Source organism: Acyrthosiphon pisum, chromosome X (assembly GCF_005508785.2).
Source record: "Acyrthosiphon pisum isolate AL4f chromosome X, pea_aphid_22Mar2018_4r6ur, whole genome shotgun sequence".
In the NCBI taxonomy this organism is placed as follows: Eukaryota; Metazoa; Arthropoda; class Insecta; order Hemiptera; family Aphididae; genus Acyrthosiphon; species Acyrthosiphon pisum.
Window position 1 is genome coordinate 46,289,097 of NC_042493.1, and position 15,780 is coordinate 46,304,876.

The 15,780-nt window shown below is 27.6% G+C and overlaps 1 protein-coding gene across 2 annotated transcripts in view; it reads left to right on the forward strand.

The window, feature by feature from the left end:
* Window positions 1-6,825, forward strand: part of LOC100159508 (ABC transporter G family member 23) — a 101,771-nt gene extending 94,946 nt beyond the window's left edge. For both annotated transcript variants that reach the window (XM_029486565.1, XM_001945330.5), the window contains exons 13-15: window positions 3,705-3,881; window positions 4,675-4,761; window positions 5,889-6,825. In XM_029486565.1, coding sequence (XP_029342425.1) covers window positions 3,705-3,881; window positions 4,675-4,761; window positions 5,889-6,118 — 494 coding nt within the window. In that variant the 3' untranslated portion in view covers window positions 6,119-6,825. The remainder of the gene's footprint in view (window positions 1-3,704; window positions 3,882-4,674; window positions 4,762-5,888) is intronic.
* Window positions 6,826-15,780: the final 8,955 nt, after the last annotated feature.

Below are 15,780 nucleotides of genomic sequence, written 5' to 3' on the forward strand. Positions count from 1 at the left end.
CCATTTTTAATATACTACGTAGAGATAGAATACAGTAGATAATTTTAATATAATACGATCGAATGATCCACACAGCAATATTACTAAAAACTTGAGCATCAAAGTATTATTAAAATGCTGGTATGACATTATCTTTATAACTTTTATCAAAACAAATAAAATATTATCTACACATTTCGGATAGTCCGGTAATTGCAGTATAATAGTCGTATAGAATATAGATAGTATTTATTTTATTTTATATGGACACGTGTCACGTACCTACCCAGTTAACGGATATGATCAAACTTTACGTGTTCTTTAGATAAAAATAACTTACATTTATGTTTATTAAAGCTTGTACATTTACGTGTGTAATAAATGTTGTATTTTAGTACATAAAGTGAACGACCACATTATGAAAAAAATTACACGATGTTAAATTAGGGTGACCATTTCATGAAAAAGTGACCATATTGTGAAATATTTTCAAATTTCACGAAGTGTAAAAAATCCGTTTCCATTTCATGAAATGGTCATCTTTTCATGAAAAGATCAATTTCATCAAGTGGCTACGACATATATATTACAGGTTAACTTACACTGATGAAAATATATCCCCCTCCCAAATCAAGTCCTCGCATACTAAATAATATTTAAATATTGTGAATTTTTCTTCAAATTTAAAATTAAATTTTATTTTTCTGGTACAGACGTACAGTACCAATTCCTAAAGGGTAAAAGTATAAAACTATACAGTATATAGGTGATAAAAATACTGACGATCAGATTTCCGTAGAAAATGTTTTAAGATCTCCTTCATAGATTCAATAAATTTCAACAAACAAGTTCCAATCTCATTATTTTGATAAGCCTTTGTTTTAATGCCACTGACGACTATAATCCCCTAAGCTCCAGTATTCGATGAATATTTTTTTACGTAAATCTTCACTAACTTTATCAAAACATCTTAATTTGCATTTACATGGTGGACCCATTTCTACATTCTACTGCGTTCTTTTTTTTACCAGATCGATTGATATGTTCAATAACTTTACCTATTTAATTCAGCCTTTGCTCTAACTAAGGATCCAATATGACACTTTTCTTTGACGTTTTCTCTGAACTTTTTTGTTGGGTGTCATAACACGCTTTTTTTGTTATAATAATATTATTATTATTTCCAACATTTGCATGGTCCTACCATAAAATAAAATATGTGTGTACAATTTCATAATAATATACTAATATGACTTTCAGTAATTTACATAATTTAAAGCATCATAATTATCAGCGACAGGCACATCATTAACAAGAGCTTCATCAACTAAATTGAAATTGTCCAACTGTTGTGTGTACTCTGGGTCATTATCACTATTATAGTGTTCACTGCTACTATCATCAATACACCACAAATCCTGTAGTTAAGAAATGTACCCATATTAAATTTTAAACAAAAGTAGTTAGGTACTCCTATTACCTATAGTTTATTTTAATAAAACATTAAATTAGCATTAAGTGATTAAAATATATTGCCTGATGATTGATAATTGCTGCTGGTACATTATTATTAGTAGGAATTGGTTGATTGACATCATAATCATCACTAGTAATTATCCATAATAATATGTATCTACTTAATTGTCGGAGTCGGAATCAATTAAACCAATATTATTATTATTTTCCTGTTCAAAAAAATACATAGTAAATAATACAATACAATATTGTAGTCTACTTTCAAATCACAAATTGCATTGTTTTAATTTTGTTAAATTATACAGTTTACACTGGTATTGTAGAATTAAAATTTGTACTTACACCATTTATTTCTGTAGACAATTTGTTTTCCTGTGTCGTCTTTCGAAATAGAAAATACAATAATTTTAATGACGATATTGCAATAACTCCTTCCATAATAATAATAATTATAATATTGTACAATATTTAATTTGTCATGTTTTACATAATAGTAATATTAAATTGATTATTTAATATTTTAATACTATACGTCTTGTTATCAAAGCGTCTTATCTGAACGTACGTATATATTCGCGGGGAATACAAAAATCAATCAAATTTAAATTAAGTAATAAATTCTAACCTTCTTGGATACCTAAAGATACGAATGTTTTCGTGGGCGATAGAGAAATTTTTTTCTTATATGAATATGGTCGTAACTCTAAAAAGACAAAAATCGAGATACTACCTTTTTCGTTGTAGTAGGCGACCTATGGTACCTATATACTTTTAGGTATACTGTACCAAAAAAACAAAATTTTAAATAATTTTCATTGCTTGATTTTAAATTTGTAGGTAAATTCACAATATTTAAATATTACTTAGTTGACCATAACTCGACAAGGTGGTGGGGGCATGTGGGGGAGGGAAGTTAGGGAGTTCAACTCCCCCCCATGTACATTTTACAAATATAATATATGTACTTACATATAATTATAATAATTTGTTGGGGACAAATCTAGTTTACCGCCCATGTGAATTTTTAAATTTATTTTGGTAAACCTATTTATTACAACGAGTTAAGAACGATGTTGGAAAAATGAATTGCCCGAAATCATTTAAGTTATAGCCATACAAAGTTCAGTGTTTTATACGCATTCGTACAACTCAATATTTTGGTGCATCATTGGAACTTTTCTATTTTATTAAACAACCTTTTGTCCTATTATTTTTTGTTTTAACGGACCCATGTAATTAAGCATGATGAAAATGATGGGGAAGTTTGAATTTGGCGGTCAGACTTATTTTTAATTTATAGCTAGTTGAAATTTTGGTATTTTCATATATACACCCAGGCACCCAGCTCGGCCAATATTAAAATCGATGACATCGCTCGACGCCCAGGTTGCAATTTTTTATTTAAAAATATTACTATAAAATTATACTAATATTATTTGTGATTATAATATTAGTATTATAATAATATTATAATATTATCATTACAAAATGCTTCAATGTAAAACCTCTATGGGTGGGTGTCAGAATTATTTTTGCACCATGATTTTTAAAACATTGATTGATTGACCAAGGTTTCAAAGAAAATAAATTGAAAATTCGTTATAAGCACGGTAAACTATAAGCTAAGTTATCGTGTGCGCATTAAACACCGAAAATCATGAACTTCATAAGGCTATACCATAAAAACTGATTTCCGACAATTCATTTTTACGCCATCGTTCTTAACTGGTTGTAATACATAGGTTTCTGAAATTTAGAAACGCTAAACTAGATTTATATTTAACTTATAATGTTTGAAAAAGTATTTCAGACCAACCCTCTCACCACCATCCAAAATTCCTAAGCACACCTCAGTGAGGGGGCTCTACTTGCATCAGTGGTCACCTTTAATATATATATATATTACTATATATATATTACATTACACGAATTATTATTATAATGTATAACCGTATAGCCCGTATAGGTAGGTATAATAATTATTTAGTATTTATTTACCACCATTTACCACAGATATGACGTATTGACGTGTGTTTATGTTTGTGTTTGTCTACAGTTACATCTTTTGCTTAGTATAATATATTCAAGGTAGATTATGTAAATAAAATTTGTATTTATATGTCAATAACTTAAGTTTTTTTAAATGAATATGAGGGACTTGTGTCAAAAATAAAATGTGGCTTATTTTCACTGTTCCACCTGCATAAATATCATAATATTATTAATTAACAAACGATAACTCTGTACAGGAATGAACTTCATTGAAATCGCCTTGGCTCAAGTATTGGTGCAGACGATATTTATCTTCATTCAAACTACTCTGGTGATGATCGTCATGTTCGTGATATTTGACAATCCATTCGTCGGTGACATATTTCCGTCATTTTTGCTATTGACGATGATCGGGTGCGGTGGAATGTGTTTCGGTACGTACAATATGTTTTAATTAACAGAATCTGTTTTTTTTGTTCAAAAGCATACCTTACAGGATAAATACTCAAGCCTCATAGTGTACTCAGATTTCAATATTTTTTTTTTTTGGAAAGAGAAACTTCTTACAGGGCGCATTGGATTTGGATTTTTAAAATTATATTTCCAAACCATATACCTAATACGATTTGAATGTGTTAAATTTTTACAAGCTTTTTTTATTTTTACTATGTTTGTTTTAAGCAACGAAATCAAATATCGAAATACGTCCTCTACGATGCAAGAGAGTTTTTCGTGTTTAAACATTTAAATTTAAAGTTTAATTTATAGTAAAAAAAAAATATATGACATTATTGTATTATATTATATTAATTATTTAAATCTTTAGCTGTACGTACGCAGTGAACCCACTTATAGTAAAAGTAAAATTATTTTTTTTGAACAAATTTTCTTTAAAATCTAAAATTAGATAAAAATGCCCCACATTATACAATAACTACGAATAATGACCCAAAAAAACAAAAAAAAATCATTTATAGCTAAAAAGTCGAATTAATAACGCACGTTATTCGCATAATACCCAATCATAATTACTATTGTAATAATAGTAGGTATTGTATAGTAGTAATTTTAACCGGCAGTGCAACAGGTTTCAAAATATAGGTCAATGTATATACACAATACACATGCATGTATGATGGAATGTGTGCACGTCGATTTACCGGCACATTATGCAAAACGTTTATTACATTATTTATAATTATATTATTATGATGTTTTTGTCCGCAGGTTTTTTCACGGCCATCATCTGTAGGACGACGACGGAAGCGGCTTTCCTGGGCATTGGAACTAATTTCCTGTTGAAATTTTTATGTGGTAATTATTTAACAAAAATGTATAAATAAACTAACATCTAACACACACCCGTGTTAAAAAAAAAAGTTTTAATAATAGTAATAATAATATATCATATATTATTATAGTCGATCTGGTCTGTGGGTTTGGCTTGGTTGTATTCGTGGTTTTAATGAGGGGGTGGCGAGAAGTGGTGAGGGGAGGAGAGTAGGAATCGTCCACTACCAGACTTCTATAGGACAATAAAGCAAAACTTTTTGGAAGACGCAATAATAGATTTTATGTTTATAGATAATTTTTTTTTTTAATTTCCTCTGCAGAATAAATTTATGACTTACGAGTGCGTAAAATATGTAATTACTACACTCGTACTTCAGTAAAACCCTTCGCATAAATCTTTGGTCTGGCGAGAAATGAAAAATATGAGTATTGTCAGTTATGACATGTGCACCGTGCTTGGATTAACTTGTAGTAGGTTAACACAACATAATACCAAGTGATTAATTTAACATAAGACAGTCACTATTTCAAAAACTACCAACGTTTTTGGAAATACTTTTTACATAATTTTAAGTTGTTACAAACCGAATTATTTTTTATACTTTTTAAATGTCATTATATCTACATTAATAAATTATAATTTCATATTATGAAGAAGAGTAGATATATTTCGGAATATTTCGAAACATAAAATCAAATTTTGATAAAGACCAACATTTTTTGGTGTAGGCATCCCTGTGCCACTCAATTCTACTTATCTAAATTTTAAATACTTTCAGATTTTTAATTTAAATTTCGAATAATGAACATTTTAAATATCATATTATATTATAAACACTCAAACAATATTTATTGGAATTTGAAAAAATTGGCTTGATCTATCTTAAATACAATAGTCAAATCGCTTTTTAAAAGTTTAATTACGTTACTATAAGACCATCGGTATAATATGGAAAATTTTGATGTATTTTGGTTAAAATAACTGACCGTTTGCAATGCCCTTAACGTTACTATAACGTTGATTTGACTATAATTTGACTACCTGAGAATATTTTTTGTTAACCAACTCAGCTTACATTTTAGTGACTAGGTACTTAACTGTTGTCACCACACTTAACGACCGTTCTCATCAAACATCCCCGTTTCAGGACTTATGTGGCCCACCGAAGGCATTCACTACCTGTTGCGCAGCATCAGCATCTACTTGCCGCTGACGATGTCCACGGAAAGCCTGAGGTCGTTGACCGCCAAGGGCCTAGGTCTTCAGCATCCATCCGTGTACCTTGGGTTCATGTCGATCTTCTCTTGGATACTCGTCTTTACGTTGGTGTCGTTCGTAATGCTGAAACTCAAACGTGACGTGTGGACGAAGAGTTAACGGGAGGCGCGTAATCTGCTTAACAATAACCATATTTTAATTTATAATAATAATACCTATCAAGTTATTAGACATCGTTGGAACGTTGGTTACGGAATTAGATAGGACCTTATTGTATCGTTTTCGTTCCGGCGAAAATCTTCAGCAATAGACCACGATCGCAACTGCAAAACTATGCTTCAATAGTTAAATTTACATATTATATTGTTTATATAATTTATTCCCCATGTAAAATAGTTGTAATATTTTAGAAGATTTTTTTAAATTAATATATAATAGGTAATAATAAAATATAATATTATGTATAAAAAACATAATACGGGGGTCACGCGTTTAATTTCCGTTTTGAAGAAGTTATAATATTATATTGTAGTAATATATTATTAGGTAATTATTATTGTTTGCTGTACATCGGTATCCAGATAAAGTGTTATTTTTTTTATCAAATTTTGTACATAAAAACAAATTTATATAAAAGCACAGATTGTGTGAAAATACAATAATTTTATTATTTCATACAATTATTCAGATTTATATTTAATTTTAATTGTTTATAAAATTAGTAAAAAAGTGAGCGGAAAAAAAATTATTACCTATATTTATATTTATATTTATGTATATATACAATATACATATATATTCTATATGAAAAATGGAACATTTATTTTAAAAATAAATGAGTTATAAAAGACATGTCGTCAATTGAATCAAAGAAGTGTTATTTATTTACTAATTATTATTAAATATTAATATATATTTTAGATACCTATTGTATTTCTTTGTTTCTGTCTATAAAACGAAATTGTCTTATACTCAATAATCCTATAGTATAAGGCAACTGGCTTTCCGAGTGAGTCGACGACAGCAGTGACAACGACCATTGATTATCCTCAAACGAATTGACCGTGCTTCAAAATATTTTTCATTTTTAAATATTTTCTATACACATACACTCTACCGGTGAATGACACATAAACAGATATCGGGTGTGGGGGGCTTTAGGGGACAAAGCCACCCCAGAAGTTCAAAGAACACTATACAACATTTTGAAGCGACTAAATATACAATAATAATTATTATGAATTATGAACTTTTCAATTATAACAATAATATTTAAATAAAAATATTAGGTACTCTAATAAACGTATAATTCAAGTGTTGTATATGTGATAGATCCTAATCGACCAAAAGCAATCTTCAGGATCACATGTCAAACAGCCAACAGGTCCATGGGAAAAAAGTAATGGATCAAAATATGAAAAAAAACCCTTTAAAAATGCATTTGGCGTGCATCTTGTTAGTTAATTAGGTATAACTAATATACCTATAATTAATCATAACTAAAATATTATATCAATAAGTATTTTTTTTTTTAAATATACTTTTAATAATATTGTATCATGTTTTTTATAATAAATTTAATAGGTTCTTTTACTATACTTTAAATTTGTTAAAATATGTATAAATTAAAATTATTTAATATAATATTATGTCAATTTTAAACACCAACTCTTTTTCAACTGATATTGTTTTTACTTTTTATCAATATAATATTTTTAACTTGATTACTCAAGAGTTACATACACACTTAGAATAAATGCAAGTAAATATAAGATAGGTTATTCGTTAAAGGGAGGGGAGGTAAACTACTAGTGGAAGTCGATTCTAATACTTGTGCATAATATTATTCTTTGGGTCTTAGGCTTATACAAAATGTTGTATTAAATATTTAAATGTATAAAATTTAAAGAGGTTTTTAGAATACGTATGTAAAATTATAGGTATTTTAAAAATGTCTCTAACCTTCTCATAAAAAATTACACTGTACCTAGAATAATTTTAACCTGTTATGTATAACATGTTGGAAGTATTTAGAATTGTAAGTAGTAGGTAATATAATATAAACATTTGAATGATAACAATATTATTTGATAACAATCGCTGATATTGATAAGCCACCGCACCTGCACACAACCAAGCAACCATCCAAGAAATTATTGCACTTAGACGCAGGTATTCTGGCCAGCGCTCACGCTTCGCGTTTAGGTTAGCAGCTACTTAAATAGTAACGCTCTGTCCGTGGTCTGCCCCATCCCTTTCCCATATACATTATACTATATACCCTCGTCTACGTAACCCCGCTGTGTAACATAGGACGAGTCTGACTTGTCGCGATTAGGTACTCCGTAGGCAGTCCAATGGCTTGACTATCGCGCTAGCGTATCCGCGTCCCATATACTTGTAAATAAATATTTAACTAACATAGAAATAAACAGGAAAATAATACTGAAAACCAGGAGTTGTTATTTCACGAGGCGAGAAGCCTCAAACACGAGGCTACCGTTTAAATATGTTAGCAATAATAAATTATAATATTAATTATGTAATAAAATACTTTTTTGGTTAAAAATGCCTTAAAACTGTCAAATAAAAAGTAAAAATATGTCCTTTTCTGAATAGGAACCCCTTTAAGTGTTTATTGAAATATTAAACCGTACGTAATGTTGAGGGGGAATTTTTCTTTACAGGGCCCAGATGCTTACCTATATCATAGCGTGAGAAACAGAGATCAACATTTCCGAAAAAAGCTCGGGTTTTTCCCGTTTTTATCGGGAAACGTTTTTTTTTCGGAAATGTTGATCAAATTGAAAAATTCCATGACAAAATTGTGTTTTTTTCTAAAGAACTGAAAAATTAATGTGTAGTGGAAACAATCTAATAAATAATGATAGTTGATAATCATATTACATACATATTATATATACCATTTCTAACTTAAAATCTGTAGTGGATAAATCTAAAGGATTTTATACTTGATTTATAAATAATTATAAATTGTAATATTAACTACTAAAGTACTAACTATTAAGTGTTTACTATTTACTACGTAGTTATTTCTTATTAGCTATTAATATTATTTATTTTTTGCAAATACACTAAGTTCAAAAATATAAAAACTATCAAATAGTTACTAGTCATCACTCACCACTCATCATAATATAATTTATAAACCTATCATCCAGTTACTATAATACCTTATTAGTTATTACAAATATAAATAGACAATAAGTATACAACACAATGAATAGTATACAATTTTTAAACATGTAACCTTTCCAAATTATTCATATTTACCAATAAATTGGTGTGATACATTCTATTTACTATTTAGTATTTATTACTTGGTAAAAATATTAAACACAATAGTAGATAAATATACTAAGAGAACTTTATGCTAACATAAAAATGTTAAATAAAGTATAAACTATGAATACTTGATACTCAAATTGTTACTTTCATTTATTTTGTATTTTTTTACATCTTTAAGATTTATTTATAAATAAAACAAAAACTTTTAAATTGTAACGCTTTCAGTTTCTATTTGACAGAGCTAGACCAGTTCATCAATAGAATTTGTTGATTCTATTGAACAATCTAAATCCTCTTCCTCAAAAATTGTTGTAATTTTGAGTGCTGTTTTTTCTTAGCTTGACTATTACACAAATTTGATCTTATGGCGACTAATTTTTCTACCCTATTATGTAGAAGTTTATTTCTTAACATGGTGTGTATCAAACCAAAACTTGACCAATTTCGCTCACAAGCAGCCGATGAAACAAGTACACTCAGCAACCTTGAAGCAATTGGACATAAGGATTCATGCGACGCAATCCCTTGTCACCATATTGCTGGAGGACAGGTCAAGTTAACATTATTAATCAAACTAAAAAAACCAGTATTTGTACAGTATTCGGCCATACAACTAAAAATATTTCCTTGGTTGATTTTTAACCAATCTGCTATACAGTTGATGATATGAATTGCTTCTGACACTTCAACAACTGTTAAGTTTTTCCCCTTGTAACATGGGCCAAGTAGATTTGCTGCACTGTGTGGTTGGATATATACAAAACTTTTTATGACATGAAAACACAGTTTTAATTTTTCTAGTTTTGACATAATTTAAACAGCATATTACTAAATGTTTGTTTATTTGGCTTTCAATTTGTGCAAAAATTTCATGTGCATTATATCGTCCAGCTTCATCTGATTCTGCAGCAGTAATTCCAATTGATATTGGTGACAAAATAGATAAAATAGAATCTACTTGCGGCCAAAATAAATTTTCATATAGTATACATTGCTTCGCTTCTGTATCTATAGTTCTTTCTAATCCAACTGCCACACTCGTTTCATTGAGAGCTTGCTGATTTTTTTTTACACTTTCCATCATAAGGATACCACCAGCCCATCTAGTGTTACTAGGTAATTTTAATGTTGAAACTGAAGCTTTACCGTAGATTTTATTTTGTATATTTTTAAATGTAGTATGTAATATGTGAGTATTTTAATATTGTGGAAATGCATAATGATTAGTCATAATATACCGTTTAAAATAGAAGATAAATAAATTTAACAATCTAAAGTTATAGCATTGAACCAACATTTTTTATTAAACTTTTTACAATATGATAATAATTATAGAAATATTTAAGTAAAAAATCATAACAAACTTGTTAAAAAGATGAGTTGTACCTAGTTATAACTACCCATTATAAAACTAATAACAATATTATGTTAAAATATTATGATAAAGAAAATTACAATATTAAATTAAATAAAATAACTTTTATGCAGTTTGCAAAATAATAAAGTTAAAACATATTAAGACACCTCTTGGTAAAAGATTAGTAATAGTGATAATTGGATTAGCACCAAAATATTATATTCATTATAAAATTAATAACAGTACAAAATGACTAAACTGAATTGATAATACTATATTAATAAAATAAAATAAACCAACTTGTATGCATATTGCTTAATAGTATGCATTAATATTAAAAATAATAAAAAAAAAATATCAAAATATAATTATTATTTTGATAGAAGATCATTATAAAAGGAATGATAAGTAGATGGGATAAGGCCCATGTAACATAGATACAATAAATTTCAACAAACAAGTTCCAATCTCATTGGAACCTCTTTTGCCTTTGGACTCGTCCCACACGTAACAATATCCTTGTTTATTGCCAATGTCATAAATGGTAAAATTGTAAACAGCCAATTTTCGTTTATAGTAAAAACTATCTTTGTTGTTAAAACTTTTTCAAGATCAAAAACAGTCACACACAATTCATGATTATTCAACGCTCGTAGTTTATCATAATTCTTTTTGTCTCTGGCTATGCCTTTGTTTTTTAAATGATTTTCATGTTCAGATTATAGTATTAACTTTTCCTCTGCATCGGCTAGTTTAAACTGCTCACACTTGTCACAAAGATCTTTTTTGGGTTTGTAAAAACTGAGGTTAAAAGTATTGAAAATGTCTGTGTACTATCTTAGTGTAGCACTTTAGCTTTAACGCAAACCGTCTTATCATTCACCCATTCAATATAAAGCCTATGCATTTTTTAGATAGATAAATCTGATTCCAAATATTGTTTTTAAGAATCTGTTATCCTATAATGACAGTCAACCGAACGAAACATAGAAATATATTCTCTGATACAATCAAGTACTTCTCTCTGAATTCTATTAGGTCGAGTATGATGTTTACCTCACTGACAAGTTGTATATTACAGGAGAAATCATTAGTTTTTGAGAAAATATACTTAGTACTCTTTCAGATATAGAAAGTGTTTTTAAAAACATTACCTTACAATCTTTAATCATTTTGTCATTTTTAATAGGTAAAAAATACTTTCTAGAATATGTTCTACGCGACCCAGTTGATTGTGTTGTTACTTTTTTTTCAACTGTTGTTATATACCTGGCTATAAAGTCCCACTGACGACTATGATCCCCTAAGCTCCGGTATTCAATCAATATTTTCATACATAAATCTTCACTAACTTTATCAAAACATCTTAATTTGCATTTACATGGTGGACCCATTTCTACATTCTACTGCGTTCTTCTTTTTACCAGATCGATTGATATGTTCAAAACCTTTATTTAATTCAGCCTTTGCTCTAACAATCCTTCCAATCTGATACTTTTCTTTGACGTTTTCTCTGAACTTTTTCTTTGGGTGTCATAACACGCTTTTTTTGTTATAATAATATTATTATTATTTCCAACATTTGCAAGATCCTACCATAAAATAAAATAAAATATGAGTGTACAATTTCATAATAATATACTAATATGACTTTCAATAATTTACATAAATTAGAGCATCATAATTATCAGCAACAGGCACAACATTACCAAGAGCTTCATCAACTAAATTGAAATTGTCCATCCGTGGTGTGTACTCTGGATCATTATCACTATTGTAGTGTTCATTGCTACTATCATCAATACACCATTAATCCTGTAGTTAAAAAATTTATATTAAATTTTAAACAAAAGAAGTTACTCCTATTACCTACCTATACTTTATTTTAATAAAACATTAATTTAGCATTAGGTGATTGAAATATATTGCCTGATGATTGATAATTGTTTCTGGTACATTATTATTAGTAGGAATTGGTTGATTGACATCATAATCATCACTAGACACTAGTGATCATCCATAATAATATGTATCTAATAAACTGTCAGAGTCGGAATCAATTAAACCAATATTATTATTATTTTCCTGTTCAAAAAAATACATTGTAAATAATACTATACAATATTGTAGTCTACTTTCAAATCACAAATTGAATTGTTTTAATTTTGTTAAATTATACAGTTTACAGTAGTATTGTAAAATTAAAATTTGTACTTACACCATTAATTTCTGTGGGCAATTTGTTTTTCTGTGTCGTCTTTAGAAATAGAAAATACAATAATTTTAATGACGGTATTGCAATAACTCCTTCCATTATAATAGTAATTATAATATTGTACAATATTAAATTTGTCATTTTTTACATCATAATGATATTAAATTGATTATTGAATATTTGAATACGTCTTGTTATCAAAGCATCTTATCTGAACGTACGTTGATTTTCGCGGGGAATACAAAAATTTAAAAATCAATCAAATTTAAATTAAGTAATATCATTGATTAAATATACTTAATCAATGGTAATATATTCTAACCTTCTTGGATACCTAAAGATACGACTGTTTTCTTGGGCGATAGAGAAAATTTTTTCTTATATGAATATGGTCGTATCTCAAATATGACAAAAATCGAGATACGATACCTTTTTCGTTGCGGTAGGCGACCTATAGTACCTATATACTTTTAGGTATACTGTACCAAAAAAACAAAATTTTAAATAATTTTCATTGCTTGATTTTAAATTTGTAGGTAAATTCACAATATTTAATACCTATTACTTAGTTGACCATAACTTGACAATATTTTAGTGCACCATTGGAACTTTTCTATTTTATTAAACAACCTTTTGTCCCATTTGTTTTAACGGACCTGTTTTTTCTAAAGAACTGAAAAAGTAATTGATAGTTGATAATCATATATTACATACATATTATATATTATACCATTTCTAACTTAAAGTCCTGTAGTGGATAAATCTATTATACTTTTTCTGTATTTCGAATACATTTTAAATACTTTTGAACAGAAGTATTTCAAATATATTTCAAATACTTATTATTATATTTTGTATTTAAAAATATTAAATACAAAATCCTTTCGAACAAGATTTTTAGTTTGGTTTTTCGACTATGAAGAATTTGCTTATCGTCGACGAGAAGATGTGATGATTATAAATATTGTTATCGACAAACAATATCACTTAAACATATTACGGGAAAAATAAAATTTTCTGTATTGGCGATTAAAAGCTTATCAATTATCAGGCCGACGGTAGGTGGATCTGTAACGGGGAACATGTAAAATAACATATAAATGATACACAGCATCCCTGTATCCCATACTCGTTATTCGTTAATCGTTATACGTGAGTCACTATAGTCACTACTCAAATCTTGTCGTGGGTCCTGACCATATTCAATACGCATTATTACATTAAACAAATAATTCGTTTTAAGAATTAAGAACCTGAAAACAACAAATCTAAAAAAAAAATGTATTTAGAAGTATTTGAAATGCTTTTTGAATATATTTGTATTTGTATTTAAATACTTATTAGCAAAGGTGTTGAAATTAATATTTTAATATTTTTTAACTGAAGTATTTAAATACCTATTTGAAATACTTTTGAAAAGTATTTTTAACAACATTGGTTAAATTTGAATTCAATGATATAATATCATTGTATACGATAAATGATTAGAATTTCTGAGATGGTTTGTCAGCCTAGAATATTTTTAATTATATTTAAATTGTTTTTATTAATGCGGTAGCTGGTAAGTTGAATTAATAGATATTACTTGCATATTATCATATTTAAATATTTGTATATAAGAATATAGCTACCTACATTAGAAGCTTCAAGTACCAAAGAATAATATTTTTAAATTGCAACAAAATAACTAAAAATGTCATTCTTGGGTATTATTAATGTACGTTCGTCCAAATTTGACCTTAAAATAAGTAACTATAAAAAACTGTGTTTAGATATTTTTTTGGAATTTTTGTTTACAGAATTAAATACTCATGCCTTGATTTATATTTTTAAACCCTACCTATAAAAGTTTAACATTTTATACATAGTATTAATTAATATAATTTTTCAATTTGATAAATTTTGTCAACATTTGAACTTTAAATGCTTATAAAAATAAATGTGCATACCTACGTATTTTAATTTTTTTCAACTGCTGTTGTAACAATTTATCAGGAGCCTTGTATTAAATTTTCAAGCTTTTCGACTCAACGAATACAATTTTATTGACATTTATAGAAAAAAAACTAATCAAAGTGAAAATTTAAAATGTCCATAACCAGCTCAAAACGAGTCAAAATATTTTGAAAAATTAATTAAATATAGGTAATAATGAAATTAACATTTGGTGTAAATTTTAAGTGTGTATATGGTTATTAGTTTTTGAATAACAACAAAATAAGAAAATCGTTGTGTGAGAGTTTGTTCATTTACGGGTGAATATACGGATGAACTTCAAACGCTATTAAAAATTTAATTTAACTTTTCAGTAATTTTTTTTTATTTAAAATGTAGGAAAGCTTAATGGAAATCGTTTATTACATTTTCAAAGCTTAGATATAAATTGAATATTTTTATGAATTTCTTACGTGAACTAATTTGCCAATTTTTGTAATTTTAATGATTTTCATCAACATTTTAACTTTTGACGCTCAAAAAAAAACATTTTTTTAATTCCTACTAACAATAATTTATGAGGAACGTTGTATTACATTTTAAAGTGTTTTGACTGAGCATACAATATTTTATCACACAATGATTTTAATAAAGAACTAATAAAACTCGAAATTTCCTTATGCCTATAAATAATTCAAAAATAGTCGAAAATATTTCGAAAATTGTGTGGTGCATATAAATTGCTAATATAAACATTCAGTGAAAATTTCATGTATCTACGGTATTTTTTTAAAATTTACACCATAACAAAATCAATTTTATAGAAAACCGATTTTGCATAAAAATATTATATTTTATATTATATTCACAAAATCAAAATTTTTAAATCTTTGAGTATATTAATAATAATATTTAAAAATGCCCGCGAACGAACGAAAGAACACAGATAATATTAGATTTGATAATAGGTCTAATTCATCCTAATTGAAAAAAAAATTGGAATTG